General features: G+C 44.0%; 1 protein-coding gene across 1 annotated transcript in view; it reads left to right on the top strand.

The window, feature by feature from the left end:
• MANBA (mannosidase beta) overlaps positions 1 to 19,996 on the top strand; it is a 90,674-nt gene extending 70,678 nt beyond the window's left edge. The window contains exons 13-17 of the mRNA XM_040966770.1: positions 1,870 to 2,034; positions 10,192 to 10,336; positions 13,573 to 13,715; positions 14,464 to 14,721; positions 18,011 to 19,996. Coding sequence (XP_040822704.1) covers positions 1,870 to 2,034; positions 10,192 to 10,336; positions 13,573 to 13,715; positions 14,464 to 14,721; positions 18,011 to 18,235 — 936 coding nt within the window. The 3' untranslated portion in view covers positions 18,236 to 19,996. The remainder of the gene's footprint in view (positions 1 to 1,869; positions 2,035 to 10,191; positions 10,337 to 13,572; positions 13,716 to 14,463; positions 14,722 to 18,010) is intronic.
• The last annotated feature ends 563 nt before the right edge of the window (positions 19,997 to 20,559 follow it).

Genomic DNA, 20,559 nt, shown 5'->3' with positions numbered 1-20,559 from the left:
TCCCTCCCCTCACTCCACCTGTGACCAAGCACATGGAAAGTGTGCAGGCTTGCTCTGGCTGCCTGAGCATGAGCCCCCAGCTCTCCCCACCCCCGCCCCACACCCCTGCCAGCATCATCTCCAAGGCCCCAGTCGCCCACTGCACAGCCGTTCTGCGTGCTCTGGCATGGAATTGCCGAATACATATTTCAATGTAGCCTTTCTTTGCATGCATTCAGAAACTTCTATCATCCTTATATTAGGCCTTTTGCTGGTGTCACTTAATTCTTGGATAGTTTTCTTAGCTTTACTTAGTTGCTCTCCTGGATTTCTCACTGTTTAAGCATTTTCATGTGTGATATGCTCTAGCTCTGAAATGCTACTTCACTCTTTTTGTTATTAAGACTTTTTATTGATTTTTTTGTTGTATTTTTCATTTCTAGTATTTCAGTTTTTGTTTCAATACTGATATTTCCTGTGTAGTATATTTTGTGAACTTGTGTATTTGCTCCTTACTGTTTTAAAAGAGCTATGTAGCGACTTTTAAAAATTCTGTATCCATCAATATCTTGATGTCTTGGTCAGCTAATTTTAAGATTGAAATAGACTCTTGATCCTATACAAGGGAGGCATCAGTAACCTCTTTCATGGTGCCTGTGCCTCTTTGCCTGTGTCCATTGCAATTCAAATTAGTATATTTCTTTAGGGCTGTTTTTTAAGCTATGTCATCCACTGGTTCCAGATAGACTTTCTGATTTGTTCATTGCTTGGGTCTCTGTGCCACTTGCCTACTCCCTCCGGTGAGTTTCCGTCCTGGGCTCCCAGGCTGTGCCACTACCATGGCCTCTGCAGCTGGGGTATCACGCTGTACCTCCTGTGATGCTGTGATTACTGTGGCTGCACCATTGTCTGTTCAGCATTTCTCCTGCTTGTGGATCATAAGGCTCTCAGCAGAGTTCTTCCCTGTTGGCAGAACCTGCTAGCAGCTAGGCCTGGGCGCAACATTGTGGGATAATGGGCTGACCTTCTGCTTGTGGTGCTGGCATCCCATTTGCGTATTGGTTTGTATCCAGGCTGATCCACTTCCAATCCAGCTCCCTGTTTACAGCCTAGGAAAGGCATAGAGGATGACTTAAGTCCTTGGGCACCTAAATCCATGTGGGAAGACTCCGAAAGGGCTCCTGGGTTCGGATAAGCTCAGCTCTGTGTACTGTAACCATTTGGGGAGTGAATCAGCAGATGGAAGATCTGTTTCTCTCTGACTCTCCTTCTTTCTGTAACTTTTCTTTCAAATAAAACTAAAACACACACACATGCACACACACACACACACACACACACATATATATATGTTTTGAGAAGGCAAGGCTTTTAAAAATTTTTTATTTATTTTGCTTGGATAGGCAGATACACAGAGAGGAAGATCCTCTGTCTGATGATTCACTCCCCAAGTGACTGCAACGGCCAGGGCTGTGCCAATCCAAAGCCAGGGACCAGGAGTTCTTCCGGGTCTACCATGCAGGCTCAGGGTCTCAAGGCTTACCTTCCCAGGCCACAGGCAGGTACCTGGGTGGGAAATGGAGCTGCCGGGACCAGAACCAGTACCCACATGGGATCCCGGCACGTTCAAGGCAAGGACTTTAGCTGCTAAGCCTCTGCACTGGGCCAGACAAGACTTTCTGAGTAAGAGATGATGGCATTGTCAAATCCTTGTTTTGTGATTTGATATTCATCGATAACAATAATGGCAGCCAAAGCACTTACAAAGTTAGAGCCAAAGAACAGACTCTGAGCTCCTTTCCATTGTGCAGCGTGCTTTCTAAGTTTCCAGGGACTTAGAGACAAGTAGCTTTACTGCTAACATTCTTATTTGTAACTCTTGTTTGAAAGGTCTCGTCTAAAGAGGACTGGTCTTATCTTAGTAAATTTGCACGTCATCGACAACACCACTCAGGTGGCAACTCTGAAATGCTTCTGCAAGCTGAACTTCATTTCAGACTCCCCAACAGCACCGATCCAGTACGCACATTCAAAGATACCATCTACCTTACTCAGGTATGCTGTTTTCATTCTGGCATTGAGTGAGTTCCTGCAATTAACCCGAGAAATCATGGGTTGGCCTTCTTGCTGAAAGAATTCAAGTTTTCATTCTAGCAAGAAGGAACTTATTTTCTTCACAGTCCCTGTGTAATGACATATAAGAATTGAGTTAGCTCTTTTTAGATTTTAATGACTTTTAAAAAATGTTTATTTTTATTGGAAAGGCAGATTTGCGGAGACAAGTACAGAGAGAGAGAGAGCTTCCATCTTCTGGTTCACTCTTCAAATGGTCACAGTGGTTGGATCCAAGCTAATCCAAAGTAGAATCCAAGGCCCAATCTTCTATAAAGCAATATAAAAAGACGACTTGTTAAAAATGTAGAGGGAGGGCCTGGCACGGTTGCCTAATGGTGAAAGTCATCACTTTGCACATGCCAAGATCGTATTTGGGCACTGCTTTGTATCCCAGTGCTCTGCTTCCCATCCTGCTCCCTGCTTGTGGCCTGGGAAAGCAGGAGAGGTTGGTCCAAAGCCTTGGGACCCTGCACCCATGTGGGAGACCTAGAAGAGGCTCCTGGCTTCGGATGAGATTAGCTCAGCACTGGCCGTTGTGGCCACTTGGGGAGTGAAACAGCAGATGGAAGATCTTCTCTCTCTCTCCTCTCTATGTATCACTTTCCAATAAAAATAAATTTAAAATAATAATAAAAGAAAGTTACTCTTTCCTTAAAAAAAAAAGAGCAGATACCGTACTGATTGCTTTTGTTGAAATTTAAATATGGGAGACTAATCAAGGTGAAGGAAGCCAGTGAGGATTAACCACTGTTGTGGAGAGTGGTGAGTAGTAATTCACAAGGGGTGCAAGACAGCTTTGTTGTATTTCTTTATATGGGATTACATAGGTGTGTGCGTATGTCAAAAGATTTGTGCTTGTTACACCGGGCACCTTATTGGATGCATTTTCAAAGGACTTCTATTGAGATTTAGTTGCTATATGATAAAATTTAAGTTGTACAGTTAAGTGATTTTTAAGTATAAAGTTGTGCAACCATCCCCACGTTTCAATTTTCTTTATTCCTGTATTTCAAAGACAGACAGAAATAGACAGGCAAAGACAAATAAGCTGAGAGAGATCTTCCATTGCATGGTTCACTCTTCAGATGCCTGCAATAGCCAGGGTCAGGCCAGGCCAAAGTCAGGAGGAGCTTAGAATTCACACTTGGTCTGCCGTGTGTGTGTGATAAAGACCCAACTACTAGGATCACCACCTGCTGCCTCCCAGAGTGAGCATTAGCTAGAAGTTGGAATTGAGCAAAAGTTGGGATTTGGATGCAGGCACCCTGGAGTGAGCGGTGGGCTTTCCTTACATTATCTGAACTGCTTTAGGGGTGCCTGGCCCTCGTGATCCAGGTCTAGACTCCTACCATCATCTCAGATACCCTCAGGCCTTTTCCAGAACTCCCCTTCCTGCTTCCAGCCCCAGGGAGACAATCTGCTTCTGGTTTCTATAGAATTTACTTTTCTCAGCATTTCATATAAATAGACAAATACAGTATAATCCTTTGCATCTGGCCTCTTTCATCAAGCTCAACTATCTTATCTCTTGTGACTGTACTAGAGTCACTTTTCTTGCCAGATAGCATTCTGTTGTAAGGGTACACATGGTTTATGTTTGTCACTTGATGAATAATTAGGTTGTTTGCATTTTGGGACTATTATGAAAAATGAAATTATGGATGTTAATATGCAAATCCTTATAGTAATAGTCTAAGTTTTGAGGGGGCAGAAACACATGAGTGGTGTTGCTGAGGTATATGGCATATTTATATTTGATTTTCAAAGAAACTGCCAAATTAAATTTTCAGATATTTTCATAGTAAGGCTTCCATTCAACTTTTTTTTTATTTGCCCAGTTTATTTCATCAACTCATGACTCCATACTCATTTAGTTTGTAGAGAACTGCTTATTTACTTATTATTGTTGCCGTACTTGGTTTCAGGCTCTTGAAGAGAAGATAAAAACTTAATTCTAATCAGAAGAGCTAATCTGAAGTTAATCAGAAGCTTTTGTTAAACATGATCACATTTTATGTATTTTACAAATTTCATTTATTTGAAAGTCAGAATTACAGAGAGGGAGAAAGAGAGAATGAGAGAGAGAGAGATTTTCTATCCACTGGTTCACTCCACAAGTGACTCAATAGGGTTGGGATTGAGCCAGACTAAAGATGAGAGCTGTTAGCTTCATTTGGGTCTCCCATTTGCATGGCAAGTCCAATCACTTGGGTCATTTTCCATTGCTTTCCCAAGGCCGTTGGTAGGGAGCTGAATCAGAAGTGGAGCAGCTAGGACTTGAACTGGTATCCGTGTGGGGAATGGGTTTTGCAGATGGTGGATTTATACACTGTGCCACAAGCTGGCCCCACATTTTTTATGTTTTTCTTAGTGTCTAAAAATACATCAATTTTTATTCAAACTCCAGCTCACTCTCATGTTTTCTCCTATGTTAAACACAACCTCTTGTATAAAAGTTGGAGCAGAAAACTAAAGGATATTGGGATAATTATGAGAATTTTCACATTTCAAATATGCTCTTGTAAATTAGGGGAGTTGTGGCAGGGGAATGTGTTGCCTGTGAACTCTACCACAACATTGTATGGGCAGGAAATGTTGATGTGTGTTCTTTGAAAAGTGCTGCAGTTCATCGTTTAAGCTTTCATAACTGTTTAAGTGTTTTGTTGTACAAAATAGGCAGAATTTATTGGTCCATCAGAGAGCAAGTGAAAACCTTTTCAGCTGTTTTTCATGCTAGGTTTTCTTTTTCCAGCTGTTCATTTTATTAATGTCACTTAAAGAAATGACAGAAATGATTATTCTTTTCTGAACTCACTGGCATTCTAGGGGCATAGGCAGGAGCTGGGCACACAACGGAGTTGATTATGACCAGATTTTGGTTGGTGATAGGCTTGTCTGAGAATGTAATATTCTGGAGAAACCAGGTTTGGCTCAGAATTGAACTTGCTTTGGTGCAGTGTATTTGTTCTACCATGGCACCTTCTAATACGTCAGCAGGTGAAAGAAATCAGAATTATGACACATTTTGTTTTTAGTGTTGAATTTTTTTGATGACTAAAATACAGATAGGAAATGGAAGAGCAAAAGAGTGTCCCTTGCCCCGTGACTCTCATATTAAGCCAGTCATCTTTAATCTGTGTAATACAAATCAAATCCATCTATAGCATACTCTCTGTTCCCATTCCCACCCCTCATTCTTTTCCTTATAGTCTCTTACACTGTTGGGAAGAACAGGCTGTGTCTCTTCTTTAGGGTTTCCAGTAGGTACGAAGTATTGCAGCTATTGGCAAAATCTTGGCGTTTAGATCCTCCTCATCTTCTCTTTGTTCTAAAGCCACCAAGGCACTCCTCCATGCCCTAGCCTCCTCAGTTTGGCTCGTATTCCAAGGTGGTCTTGCCTCACCCTTCATTCTCCCACCTGTCCCTTATCTTGGGTTCCACACACAGACTCACCCTGCTATGCTGTGTTGTGCAGCTCGCACTTGCTGGTCTGAAGACTAAACTCTTCTAGTGACTTCCCCCACCTGCGCGGCCTCTTCGGCTACCAGTCTTTGCCGGTCCCGTAGCTGATAGCCCCCTCTGCCTGCTGTCATTTACTCTTCATATTAGAGGAGTCTTCTAAAAGTTCATGGAAATAATTACAAGAAAGTAATTCTATGGGTTTCAATTTCTTATGTACAAAACAGATTTCTCATTTAATTTCCCTTTCCACAGACTTTCTGAAATGCCTCTTATTTACTGACCATCTAATGATTTCCTAGGGAATGTTACTTAGTTTTAAAAGATCCATTTTGTTTTTTAATCAATTTTTAAATTTTAATTTTTGAATTTATATGAAGAGGAAACTTAACATTCTTTTGAGTCCGCTTTGCCTATATTGTAAATAACTTGGTCCCAGGAAGCAGGGGAAAGGGCAGGCTGCTGACACCTCTTCTCTTACAGCTGTTGTTCGATAAACAGGAGACAGGAGGGATGATTCAGATCACACTGAGATTGAAGATGGGGCAGGGGGCTTGGTCAGCAAAGCGGGAATTAATAACACAGGATGTTATGTAGTAGAAGGCATATAGGCATGATGAAATTTAAGGAAGGAATCAGCGTTTTCCAGCTATGTGCTAAATGCTTGCTTGGGAGCCCTGCTATCCTTCGCACCACCTCTGGACACTCACGCTGCTGGGTCCATGGTCTAGTTGGAGAAGTAGAGGCTTAGAAAGGGTAAGCGTTTTATCTAAGGGTTCACACCTGAGCTCTGCTTCTGCTTTCGGAATGACAGATCATATTATATCCTTTCACATTTGAGATAAAGGAAGTTCTGTAGTTACTGAGGTATTTGTTTATAACATTTACTTCCAGCAGTTATATAAAAGCAGACATCAGAGATCTTGCACATTAAATAAGAAACTTACTGGAATATGTGAAAAGTATCTAGGACACTGGAATTAAAAAAAGAAAAAATATTTTAAAGTATTTAGTTATTTTTATTGGAAAGACAGTTATAAAGAGAGAAGGAGATACAGAGAGAAAGATCTTCTGTCCACTGGGTCACTGCCTAAATCTTTCATCTGCTAGTTCACTCCTCAAGGAGCTGCCAATTGTCAGAGTTGAGCTGATCCAAAACCTGGAGCTAGGAAATTCTTCCGGGTCTCTCACATGGGTGCAGGGTCCCAAGGCTTTGGGCCATCCTCGACTGCTTTCCCAGGCTGCAGGCAGGGAGTTGGATGGGAAGTGGAGCTGCCAGGATTAGAACCAGCGTCTATATGGGATCCCAGAATATGCAAGGTGAGGACTTTAGGCACTAGGCTACCGTGCTGGGCCCAGAAAAAAATATTGTTAATGATGTGGAGAAATTAGAAACCTTCTGTGGGAATACAAAATGGTATAGCTGTCAGGGAAAACATTTTGTCAGTTTTTTAAAAAGTTTGATTTCAGTTATCGTGTGAGTGTATTTCTACTTGTAGGTATATAAACAGGAAAACTGAAAGCATGCAAAAACTTGTACAGAAATATCTATCATTATACTTCTCACAGTAGTCAAAATGTGCTTGCAAAATAAGAGCAACTGTTCATCTGCTGATGAGTGAAGGAATAATAAACAAATATGGATAAATAAAACATGGAAGGAAACATTATTCAGAATTAGAAAGAATGTAATTCTGACAAGTGCTGCGACATGGATGAACTGGAAATCATGCTGGGGGAGGGGCTCGCTAACGTGTACTGGTTCTAAAAATGACCACTCTATAATATTACAAAGATGCTGGGAAATTTGCCAGAGTATAGAATTGTAAATATTTGAAAACAGAGTGGAGTGCAAAATAAATAGATATGAACCATATATAGTATGCTAATACCTCAAAAAGTGCATGAAAAAATGAAATTAAAAGATAAGCTTATACAAATGTTTTTGGAAGATTTGTTTATTTGAAAGGCTGAAGGGAAGCAGGGAGAGGGAGAGCAAGATAGAATGAATCTTCCATCTGCTACTTCATGCCTCAGTTGTCTGCAATGGCCAGGGCTTGGGCACAACTGAACTACCTCCAAGCACTTGTGTAATTCTTTACTGCTTTCCCAGGAACATTCATAGAAGTGGAGCAGCTGGGACTTGAACTGATGTCCATATGGGATGCTGACCTCTGGCATTAGATATTTTGAATTCCAAAAAAATTTTATTATTACCATTTTATGATACAGTTCCATGGGCCCTGTGATTTTCCCTTTCCCGCCCCAAATCTTCTCCTCTAGTTGAATTCTCCCATATCATCATAGCATATACTTCCTCATAAACAAACGTAAATCCGTCATTGCAGGCATGGACAGTGGCAGAGAGTCCAGCATCCTATTGTCATGACACACCCAACAATTTCACTGGAAGTCCATCCTCGATCTGAAAGTAGAGATGCACACTGCACCATATCGTCACATCTGGATATGACAGTCTCCACTACACAGTCATTGTACATCCCCACACAAGCATGGCATTTTTACTGAACACTTTTGGGGACCTCCCCTAGGCTTACAACGAATGGAAAATGCTTTAGAGTATAAATAATTTGTTGCTCATCAAAATTTTTCCCTGAAAGGTATCTTCAGTTCATCAAGCAGGGAAAAATAAAATTACAGTTACTGCTGCCACAAGTACCAATAAAACATCTTAGTTGTGTTTTGTATTAGATCCAAGTTAAGCATGGGCATGAGGATTTTTTTCTTTATTTTTAGCTTGTTGATAATCTTTCCATAGTTGATTAGGGTGCAAAGGGTCAAGTGCTAGAGGAAAGTGGGTAAAACCATTATTATCACATTCTCTTTTTTCCTTCCTGTATCCCAGGAAAAGGGGAGAGATAAAGGAAAAGGACACACCCAGCCTCCCATCCACCCCAGGGTCCCCACTGTGGGGCATGCTCTGAGGGCACTGCTCAAGTGGTTTCGATAGTTCAACTGTTCTGAGTTGCTACAGATCTCGCCACTCCAAGCTTGATGAAATCTCTTCAGAATCCACTGGCTGACATAGTCCACACCTACTTAGCTCGGGTGGTTGATCGAGTTGGTTTGTCCTCCATCCTCTCTTCCGGTGCCAGGTGTCCCAGCATGAAGATTTTGATAGGTTATGGGTTTAGTCCTGAGGATCTTCATTTTTGCCTAAGGGGAGATGATTTAATTATCTTTACTGGGATGCATTGATACTTGTTCCCATATCAGAGTTCTCATTTTGACTCTTCTGTTATTCATCAGACTGTAAATGTCAGATCTAAGGAAAGGGAACCCGGTCCTAAACTTCTTAGATGAGCCACCCCACAATTTGCTCCTGTGAGTCCAGGCTGAGCTGGGTTCTGAGGTGCGATACTTGAAGGTTGTAGGTTCTTAGTCCTCTTAGTTAGGCATGGGCTGGCCGTCGAGGCCTGGGAGCTCCGGGGTTGTGGATTGACACAGGAGGTGAGGTGCCACCCAGCCTGGGCCAGCAGCATGGTTCTGATTACCCAGCTGCAAGAGCTCACATGTGCATTTCTTTTTCTTTGCATTTGTAGCTATTTCATTTTTTTAAAATATAATTCTTTGATTATAGCCTGTCTTCTACACAAAACAATAAGCTCCATGAGGGTGGCTGCGCTTTCTTTTGCTGGGATAGCATCTTCTTATTAGCAGGATAATACATGTTGTAGGTACTTACGAAATATTGATGTGATGACCATGGTTTCATTTTGCTTCACTCTGCTGGAATTTAATGGTTCCAGCTCATGTAAGTCCCAGCTTCATCTATGACTTTTTTTTTTTTTTAATTAAGCTAGCCTACTTCTATCTAGTAATTCTACCTTTTTTTTTTTTGGAACTTTGCTAGCTTAACAGGGAGAGCTCTGAGTTTGGTGGCTGCATACACGCACAGCCCTTTTTCTTTGTGAAAAATCCCTACCCTCCTCTAATGCCACCCTGTTCTTTTACTGAAAATCCTTCTCCCTGGGTTCTCTTTGGTGACCTCGCATGAGCCTCTTGCAAGTACAGCATTAAGCTAGGAGCAGGTGCCACACACTAGGTCAGGAACAACAGTAAGAGACTGGAGTTTCAGGAATTAAGGGTCCTTATGAAGTTCTTTACTTCCTGCTGGTTCACTCCATAAATAGCCACAATGGGCAGAGCTGGGCCAGTCATAAGCCAGGAATCTGAAATTCCATGTAAGTCTCCTACATGAGTGTTAGGGCCCCAGGCAGTGGGACCTTCTGCTGAGGCTTTCCCAGGTGCATTAGCAGGGAACTGGATTGGAAGTGGAGTGTAGGGAACAGGAATTAGTACCCATTTGGGATGACTTCATTGCAAGTGGTAGCTTAACTTGCTATCCCACAACACCAGCCCGAGTTATCAGGTGATATAATAAACCAAACACCCATTCTGCAGATAAACCTGCACTGAAGAAGCTGCTTCTCTCATGCCATGGGGCTGGTTCTAGATGGAGTGTAATAAAGCTAGAGCTAGTTCAGTCAGATTCCCAGATGTACCCAGTTTGCCTTTGGAAACAACCCAGACCAACGTCAAGCCTGTGCTTTCCCAGGTCCAGGCAGCCTACATGAAACAATAACACCTGTGTGTCAATGCTTTCCTCTGAATCAGGTGATGCAGGCCCAGTGTGTCAAAACAGAAACTGAATTCTACCTCCGCAGCCGCAGCGAGATAGTGAATGGGGAAGGACACACCATGGGAGCACTTTATTGGCAGTTGAATGACATCTGGCAGGCTCCATCCTGGGCTTCTCTAGGTAAGCGTGGGAGTGTTGTTTGTGTGGGTGAAGAGAAAGTGATAGCTGTGGGAGGTGCACTGAGAAAGCTCACAGCTGACCTATCAGATGAACCCAGCAGGACCACAGCCAAGGGAGACTGTTGTCCTACAGTTGGCTTCTGACCTGCAGCCACCCTGCTCACCTGAAGGCTTTTCACGGGCCTTCACAGCAACCTCATTGTAAGTGCCATGCTGTGCAAAGTGACAGCAGGCTAGGAAGGGCAGAGACTCACGGAAAAAGACCTCTGCCACGTGTCTTGCAGTGATTGTTCAGAACTCAGTGAAGGACACTTTGCAGAGCCATGGGAACACAGCCTTAATTCTGGTTTTAAGCAGAGAATTTCCAGTTGGAGATGGGACGCGTTAAGCGTTGAAATACCTTGAAGTCCAGATCAGCTTTATTATTCCTTCTTATCTCTTGGGTGAAAGGTAGAACAGTCCACAGTTCAAGTTGGAAAAGTTACCAGTGGTCCCTACCCAACTAACGACAGATAAGATGACCGGCCCAGCTAGAGTTAGCTATTTAAATTGTCCTATCTACATTGGTACTTTTTAAAAAATGAAATAGTAGTGAATCTTTGGCCTTTGCTAGAGATATTTGAAGCAGAGTTCAGTTAGTAATATAAATGCCAGTTCAGAGCACCAGGTCAGGCATGGCCATAAAGCAGAGGCCATTTGGCGCATGAGGCAGTTCAACTGGCAGGGAATGCAAATACAAGGCAGTTCGTTGCAGACATGGCTTCAAATGGGCGACTCTGCTAGGGAGTTAAACTTGAGACCTAGATCTCTGACCAAACTCTCTGTCAATGAGAACCAGATAAAAGTTTCCATCCTGAGTGAGAATCAGAGGTGTACTTGGGGATAGAGTCTCTTACTGGGCTGCTTGAAAGGTGACCAAATAGGTATGAGAGAAACATGGGCCCAGCTCTGCCTTCTTTCTGTGGGTGAGTTTGATTTCAGAAATAGGACAGCCTAGCTTTGTTTGTTTGTTTGTTTTTTAAAAGACTTATTTTTTATTTGAAAGGCAGATTTACTGAGAGATCTTCCATCCACTGTTTCACTCCCAAGTAGCTGCAACGGCCAGAGCTGGGCTGATCCCAAGCCAGGAGCCAGGCAGCTTCCTGCAAGCCTCCATGTGGGTGCAGGGATCCAAGGCCTTGGATCATGCTCCACTGCTTTGCCAGGCCGTAAGCAGGGAGCTGGATTGGAAATGGAGCAGCCAGGACATGAGCTGGTGCTCATCATATGGGATTATCGTGTTACACCACCACCCCGGTCAACCTAGGTTTTTTTCAACTTCCTGTAAGTGATTGCATGTGGATTACTCGTGTGAATTGCTCGGAAAGAGAAGGTAAAGCCATGCACAGGAGTGCGCTGGCAGAGGGAGTGTTGGACTGCTTCTCTGGCAGAAGGCCACCAGCTCCTCTTACTTGTCCTAGAGAAAAGGCTCCACAAGGAAGCTGTGACAAGGTGGGGTGTGTGCCTGCTCCAGGTAAGCTCAATGGTCTTGTCTGATTGGGTGAGTGGGACCATCGCTCACAGTGTGTGCAGCTGGGGAGGCGGTAGTGCCTCTCGGGTACTAACCTGTGGTGGTGATGCTTTGCAGGCATCAAAGCTGCTTAAAATCTGCAGGTTGCCATAGCTTTTTCCTTTTTTTTTTTTAAGATTTTATTTATTTTTATTGGAAAGGCAGATTTATAGGGAGAAAGAGAGACAGAAAGAATGATCTTTCATCCATTGGTTTACTCCCCAAGTGAGAGCAACGGCCGGAGCTGAGCTGATCTGAAGCCAGGAGCTAGGAGGTTCCCCAGGTCTCCCATGCAGGTGCAGGTTCCCAAGGCTTTGTGCCGTCCTCGACTGCTTTCCCAGGCCACAAGCAGGGGGCTGGATGGGAAGTGGACATGAAGTAGCATCCATCTGGAATCTCAGTGCATGCGAGGCGAGGACTTAGTCACTAAGCTACTGTGCCGGGCCCATAGTGTGTGTGTGTGTTTTTTTGAGTTTATAATATAGCAAATGTAAAATCTTTCTGCTTGGTTCCTAAGCATGGAAAGCCACGGAGCAAATGATAGAAATAACAAAGCCACAGTGCTAAAGTTAAAAATAACATGACTATTTTTGCCTGTCATGCGGAATATTGTGCTGGTATCCGAACTTTATCACTGATGAGTAACCTGGGCTGTGCGTCCGTGACACCTGCTGCTTCACTGCCTGTTCCCTGAAGTTTATCTGTCTGTGGTGCTGGCCTCTGTAATGGATACCATATAGCAGAGTCTGTTCTGTGCTTCCTAAGCCGTCTCATTTGTGAGAAGACCTTTCAAATGCAAGTTCTAGTTCACGTTAGAGATCCAATAGGAGGAAGCACTGCAAATTAGAATTGAAATGCCAAGCCAAAAGGGTTTTTGCTTTTGTTTTGATAAACCCTGACAAAATTAGTTTTGACTGAACTTCAAATTCACATTTCTGCGTGCGTGCAGGTGGCGATGTGTGTCCCAGCTCTCGTGTGTTTGGTGGTAACAGTGCTTTGTGGGGAAGGATTCTCTTTTGGAAACAGAGCAGTGCTGAGATCACAGTTGTGGGTCGAGCAGACAAGACATGGGGGCAAGACCCAGCATTGTACCGATGCCAACAACTTTTCCTTGTGTGTGAGGAACAGCCTCTGAAGGCCATTGGTCTGGATGGTTTCCAGAGCTCGTCAGCTGGATTGGTAGGGTCGTCCTTTTGGTTTGTCATGGAATTTTGTGCCCAAGGGAGTGCTAAGGGAATCCTAAATGAGTTTTCCTAACAGGTGTTGCCTGCCAGTTCAAGAAACTGCCTCCCTTAGAAACTGCCTCCCTTGTGAGTGTGGTAAGCATGGAGGAGTGCTAGTGGAACCATCTGAGGCTAACAGGAAGTCAGGTCTGGATTCAAAATGCTGCCTGCACTGTGTTGGAATCAATAGCTCTAGGGACCACGTATTGTGATTTGTTAAGATCCTGCTGATCTGGATGTTGTAAGGGGACATGATGCAGTACCCAAAAAAGCTTCAGAACCCCTCAACCCCCTGAGTTCCCAGGTCTTTGGCTCTCCTTGTGTGTCCCCCTCACTCCCATGGGTCCCTGTGCTGAGGTCCCCCTGGTGTGCTCTGTCCCTGGTACCAGCTGGGCCTGGGGGACTGCGCTTTTTTGGACTGCTTGGCTCTGCCTGCCTCCCTCCCACTTTGTCGGTTGTTTGCAGAGTACGGGGGCAAGTGGAAGATGCTTCACTACTTTGCTCGGCGTTTCTTCGCTCCGCTGCTGCCCGTGGGCTTTGAGAGACAGGATGTGCTCCACATCTACGCCGTGTCGGACCTCCAGTGGGACGCCAATGTCACACTCACTGTACGTCACCTGGTGTGCGGAGTCATCACCTGGTTATGCTGCTCATGAGAAAACCCAAAGTTGCATTCGAGTGGTGTTTGTATCTGCAGTTGAGTCACAGTGCATGGATCAGGGTTAAAACTGCCACTTGTTACCTGCCTTAAACAAAGGGGCAACTGCATTTTCTCATCTATCTATCTATACCAAGCTTTCTTCTTAAAAGATTCCTATGAATAGTGAAGAAAAAGCCAGATGAAAATACATTAACTAAGCTGTAGAGTGCCAGTTAAATGTGAGATTATTTGTAATGAGAAGCTGAAAGTAGTCCAAATTTTACCCAAAAATGATTAAAAAGGGGGGTGTTAGAGTGGTTAATAGTGAACAATTTGGAATGGGTATGTAGAAAATAAATTTGTCTTTAAAACAAGTTTAAGTTCAAAGAAAGGGTGGGAATTCAAGTTCTCATGTGGCTGCCACTTGGAGAATGTCAACACTGAAAATAGGTTATTTTTTCTAGAAAAATTATGTATCAGGTACATCTTCTGTGTACTATTTTAAAATTCCCTCAGTCACCTGTGAGGTTCCTGTCGTTCCGTGGGAGCGTGAGGAGCTGGAGTACCTGGAGTACCTGGAGTACCTGGAGTACCTGGAGTAGCGCCCCATGGGGCTGGGACTGAAGCTGTGCTGAGCTGGGCTGTCGCTCCTCCTGTTCTCCAGAAACCAACTCAGGGAGCAGGGCTGCTCATCTTCCTTTTTTCCTTCTGCTCAGGTGAGAGTCCACGCGTGGAGTTCCCTGAAGCCCGTGTGCTCCTTCGTCACTAACCATTTTGTGGTTAAAGCCGGCATGGCCACGCCTGTTTATCAGGAACCCGTGTCGACATTGATGAAACGATGTGGGAATTGTAAGCGGGAAAGCTGCGTAGTTTCCTTTTTCTTTTCAACGGATTCTAAACTCTTCAGCCCAACCAACCATCATTTCCTGTCCTCCCTGAAGAAGGCTACGGGGCTCCTCAAGGCACAGATCACTGTAAGCATTGTCAGCATGACCCTGGCCCTCCGTGAACTTCCCCAGTGATGTTGACTGCACCTGAGGCCTCAGGGAAGCCAAGATCAAGGATCTGTCAGGGTTTGTTTAAGGGTGCTCATGCTGCACCCTCTCCCTGGGCGGGACTGGTGTGGGGAGGGGAGGCGTTCCAAGGCCACCTCTGCTGATGGCACCTGCACTGGGTACCAGCCCCTGTTCTTGCTGCATTTCTGTGCAGTCTCCAACTTTGACTACAGTCCTGAAGTGTTGCCATGTGTGATTTACAACAAGAATTTGAGGCTAGAGAGGGGAAGTGAGGCGCTCAAGGACCTGTAGCTAGAGAGCCCTGGGCCTGTAACAGCACTCCTGCTCTTGAAATTTCAAGTAGTGTCTATTTAGACTTGTACTCCCTTTGATGCATTTCTTTGAAGTAGCTTAATCACCAGATCTTTATAAAGTCTGAGAGCAAAATAGGATCATTAAGGATGCGTAGTTATAAAAATCAAGCAGCTGGAGAATTTGATCTATGTCTAGTTAATTGAACACCTTGCCTTCTCCCGTTTCCTGAATGACCACTGACAATACTCTTTTAGAAACTTTCTCTACTTTTAACAAATGTTACATTTGCTATATACCTTTATTTCTTTGAAAAGGATTTGGTACATTTACTCTAGAAATAATCAACTAAAACACCCAGTCATTGCATTTCACTTGAAAGAGGCCTAATTTCTGTTTGAATGTGGCATAGAAGGTGCCAGCTACCCATATGGGTGCCAGTTCAAGTCCTGGCTGCTCCCAGCTGGGCCCAGAACAGTAGCCTAGAGGATAAGTCCTCTCCTTGAATGCACTGGGATCCCATACGGGTGCCCTGCTAATCTCGGCAGCCCCGCTTCCCATCTAGCCCCCTGCTTGTAGCCTGGGAAAGCAATTGAAAACAGCCCAAAGCCTTGGGACCCTGCACCCGTGTAGGAAACTCTAAAGAACCTTCTGGTTCCTGGCTTTGGATCGGTGCAGCTCTGGCCACTGAGGCCACTTGGGGAGTGAATCATCGGGTGGAAGATCATCTTCTCTGCCTCTCCTCCTCTCTGTATATCTGACTTTCCAATTAATTACTTAATTAATTAATTAAAGAAAGAAAGAAAAGACGAGAAAAAAGAAGCTCCCGGTTGCCAGCTTTGTACCAGTTCAGCTCTGGCCATTGTGGCCATGTGGGGAGTGAACGAGCAGATGGAAGATTTCTCTCCTGTCTCTCCTTCTCTCTCTGTAACTCATGTAAAAATACATCTTCACAAAGAAATAAAGAGGCCCAATAAGGGAAAATTAATTGTGAAACCAAATTTATCTGTAACAATTAATGAAGGATAGATATGAAGGGAATGCCATTCTAATATAGAAAAGAAAGCTGGATCTTGCACAAATTTGGGTTGTCTATACAATTTCAGAGTTTTTGCTCTTAGCTGGGTTTTCATTACCTTGAGATAACTGGTTGGTTGGGGAGGCAGAGAAGTCGGGTTTCTTTTTTTGTCCTCTGGATTTCGGTGAGACTGCTCCTAAGGACACAGACAGTCATGACAATAGAAGTAGTAGTAATGGTAGTTAACATTCAGCTTGAGTTTAACTTAGGCTAGAACTTAGCTGTACTCTTCCAAGGGAGATGCTAGAAGCTTCTCCCTATTTGGGTGTAGGTTTGGACCCCAAAATCTGCAATGAGAGATGGGATTTTCTGCCTGAAGAAGGCAACAAGAGAGAGCAAGGCACCAGTGTCTCTTCTGGCTTTGGCCCTCTAGCAGTGGGAGCTGAGCCTGGCCAGAGTGACCTGGCCATGTGAGGCAGAAAATGGACCCCGCTGAGTGTGTGTGTGTGTGTGTAGGAGCCCTGTAGGGTGACCCAAGCACAGCTCAGAATGTCAGGCCACACTCAAGTCCATTCTTACCTTGAGAAAGTGCTGCACACACTCCTGCTGTTGGCAGCCAGCCATTTCCACTCTGGGCATCTGTTTATCAGCAAGTTACCTGGAATGGGACCCACATGATTTCTATAGCAGTTTCTCTTTTTGCTGATATCATATGGAATTTAAATATGTAAAAATGTTATTGATGTGCCTTTACAGTGTGTTTTTTTTTAATAATCTTAGTTTATTAGGGTACAAAGGGTTACAGGCTACAGGGTGAAAGTGGGTAATATCATTGTTTCCACACTAATATAATCATTTTGCCCTGTGTCTGGGGTTAGGGGAGTAACAAAGGGAAAAGCCCCACCCTACCTCCCACCCATCCCCAATCCCCAACATGAGGCGTGCTCCAAGGGTCCTGCTCAAACAGTTTTGATAGTTCATCAGTTCTGGATTGCTGCCAATCTCACTGTCCCAACCGCAATGAAACCTATTCAGAGTCCACTGACTGACAGTCTCTTGATGGTTGGGGTTCCAAGATCAGCAGTTCAGTTGGAGAAATATCCAAAGAAACTTCATCTGAGTTGATCCCAGATCTGATTCTTGAGTGAGTTTGCTAGTACAGACTCCAACACTGTTCGTCACACCGATCAGCTTATGCACATGCTGGTCAGCTTATGCACAACTGAACCTGGCTCGACCCACACTCTGTTCTGGTGCTCGGATTCACCAGAAGGTAATGTGAACAGATTTAGGCTGGTCTGCCCCCTACCCATGCCATGTGTATGCCTGTGGGATAATTTTCATTGCCTATTCTGGGTTGTTCCCTATTGTGCTTCTTGCGCTTACCTGCACCGGACTGTGTCCTGCCAGAGAAGCTGTGATGTGACTTTACAGTGTGTTAGAAGAGGATGGCAGAGCTTTTGGTGATGTCTGCCTGGCTGCTCTCCAGATTCCTGGATCTTTCTAGAAGACCCAGTTACCAACTGCATAGTTGTACTTTTAAAACTATGTCCAGATAGTTTGGAAAGCCTTTTATTCCCATGTGCCACCTTCCCTCCGATTTTCAGTAGAAATATTCCTCTCTTAATGATACTCTGAGAAAGCTGTGGAAGTTGTAAACCTTTAGGCTGCTTGTGTGACATGGTGTGTTGAATCATTGGAGACTGCATGTTTTGGGGGTTGAGGTTAGAGTTTGGTGATTTTCCAAAGCTTTAAATCATTGTGCATGTATTGTGAAGTGTTGGAAACTGTACACAGAGCATTTGGCTTCAGCATTTAGAGAGCCAAAGTTGTAGGAAGTGCACTGCTTCTCAGGCCCACGTGGATGCTCTTGATGGGCGTTGTATATGGTCGTGTAGATCCCCTTCATCCTTTGCTTCGTTTCTGTTTGTGTTCTAGGCCAGGATCTCTCAGAAAGGTGACACATTTGTTTTTGATCTGAAAACCTCCGCTGTTGCTCCCTTTGTGTGGTTGGATGTCGGAAGCATTGCAGGGAGATTTAGCGACAATGGTTTCCTCATGACCGAGGAGACGAAAACCGTGCTATTTCACCCTTGGAAACCCACCAGCAAGAGTGAATTGGAGCAATCTTTTCACGTGACCTCCTTAACAGATATCTACTGAGCAAGTCCAGGTTATATTTTCGGTGGATGCTGGGAATGGAGTCTTCTTAAAGCCAACCGGAAGGCAGCCAAAGACAAGGAGAAGCTGAGGTGCCTCTGCCTGCTGCCACCCAGCCAACTACTCACTGTGTCAAATGTCTGTGCCATGGCAGTTCTCAGGGAAGGCTGTTTACCCAGGTGATGTCCTCAGATGGGGCTGTGCCAGGGCATTCTAGAATCTCCGCCAGGACTATGTACTTAGCCTTTCACCTCACAACTTTCGCATCACATGAGCCAGTTACAATCAGATTACGAAAATGTGACCATGGTAGTGTCTGTGGAATTTAGTGCAGAAGGTTTTGGGGTCAGGTAGGCCTTTCCTAATTAACCGAGATTTGCTGAATGATCATAATGATGTACCTTGTTATTTCCAAAGGAATGGGACTTGAATGTCCACGGACATGTCTTCCTGGGACCCTATTGATTGATGTTCCCATCTGGTAACTTTCTTTGATGGGATTCTTTTTTAAAATTTGTGAATTTCATTATAAAACATGTTTTCAAAAAAAATAACTTTTAAAGAGGCCATTAGATGATTCTCCTTTGAAAAGTAAGCTCACATTGAAATGGATTTTACTGGAGTGCAGGAGTGAATGGAGAATTTCCCTGTGCTCATGAAGGTTTGCTAGACAGAATGAAGGTGGGGAGGGTTCTCCAGGCAATGTTAGAGGTGTAGTAGATGGTTTTGAGTCTAAATGGATGATCCCAGAATGCAGACAATGGTCTTGAGCTCGGGGTGAGGTGGAGACAAGTTACAGAAGTGATGGTGAGCCCTCAATGGGAGCCAACAGCAGCTTGTTCAGCTGCCCTCGCAGAAGAGAGGCAACGTCTGGTCGGGCCTGGTGGCATTTAGCTGTTTCTCTTCTCAGCTGGCTGATCTTTCTCTGTTACTTGATGAGATTCCTAGGGAAATTTTCTTTGGAAGGTGTTTCTTCAGTCCTGTAGGGAACTGCAGAGAAAGTGTGTTCCTGGGGGCAGAACAGGAGTAGGTGAGGCCTGATTTGTAAGGCAGCTTCTGGGGCCTTCCAGGTCACGTGACTCCAGCGCTCAGCGTTTCAAAGCATCACACGTTGGAGTCTTCCATCATGAGGCCCCGCAGTGGTTATTCTGGGAGTTTTTAGATGTTTTGGCAGTAGTCATCACTCCTGATTGGGGTGTTGGGTTTCAGGTTCAGTTAAATTGCCTGAAGTTTCCAGTACAAGGCTGGAAATTAGATGTAGATTTCACTGACCTAGCTGCAATGTTTGCTTAGAAAAACTTTACACCCTTCTATTGCTGCTATTGATTGTAAGTTGCTATAAAATTCTTATATAATTATAAAATTAATGTGACAAAACAATGAATAGGACAACATGTTTAGTTAATTTGGGTAAAGGTGTGTATGTAATCTTTTATACTGCTTTTGAAATTTTTCTGTAAATTTGAAATTATGGCACAATAAAATTATATCAATTGCATTGACATTTGATCTGTGGCTTGTTTAACCCTGCAAACACTCGGTTCTGTCCATACTGCTGGACACTCGTTTCCATTTAGCTCTAATGATTCTTGGATTTGATAAGCAAGGAGAATTTGAAGAATCTAACTCATCTGAAAAGTTTTTCTCTGAAAAAGATCCGCATAATTAGAAATGGATCCACAGTGAGTACTGGGCTTTCAAATTGCGACTCATTAGATAATGATTTTGATTTTAAAACTGAGAGGCCTTGGTAAGCAACACAGTATTCTCTTTCAGTATCAAGACTTTCTTCACCTTATGCATGCATACTCACATGTTACACATAATGACACAGGAAGCCTTAACATGCACACACACACAACACAGGAAACCTTGTGCACACACGGGACATAAGGAAGCCTCACACACATACATACACACATAACACAGCAAGCCTTATACACATGCGGCATAAGGAAGTCTTATACACACACACAACACAGGAAGCCTCATGCACACATGGGACATAAGGAAGCCTTACACACACACACACACACACACACACACACACACACACACACACACGCACGCACACACACGCACACACACGAAGCCTTATCAACTCTGGACCTCAAGGATGTGAGTCATAAGAATGTGACTTGATAAATATTATCTCATCTCCTGACAACCATGCAAATCCTGGTTTATGCAATCATCGAGGCGGGTAAGGCAGCTGCTGTCTGTTCTTCGGCCCCTGAGTGTACTGTGTCAGGTGCCTGTGCACAGACATTGGAGCTGATAAGCTGGCGTCCATGTGACAGTCCTTCTTGTGATAACTGCAACCTGGG

Source organism: Ochotona curzoniae, unplaced genomic scaffold (assembly GCF_017591425.1).
Source record: "Ochotona curzoniae isolate NIBS_2020 unplaced genomic scaffold, NIBS_Ocur_1.0 scaffold_4506, whole genome shotgun sequence".
NCBI lineage: Eukaryota > Metazoa > Chordata > Mammalia > Lagomorpha > Ochotonidae > Ochotona > Ochotona curzoniae.
This window is presented reverse-complemented; position numbering and strand designations above follow the sequence as displayed.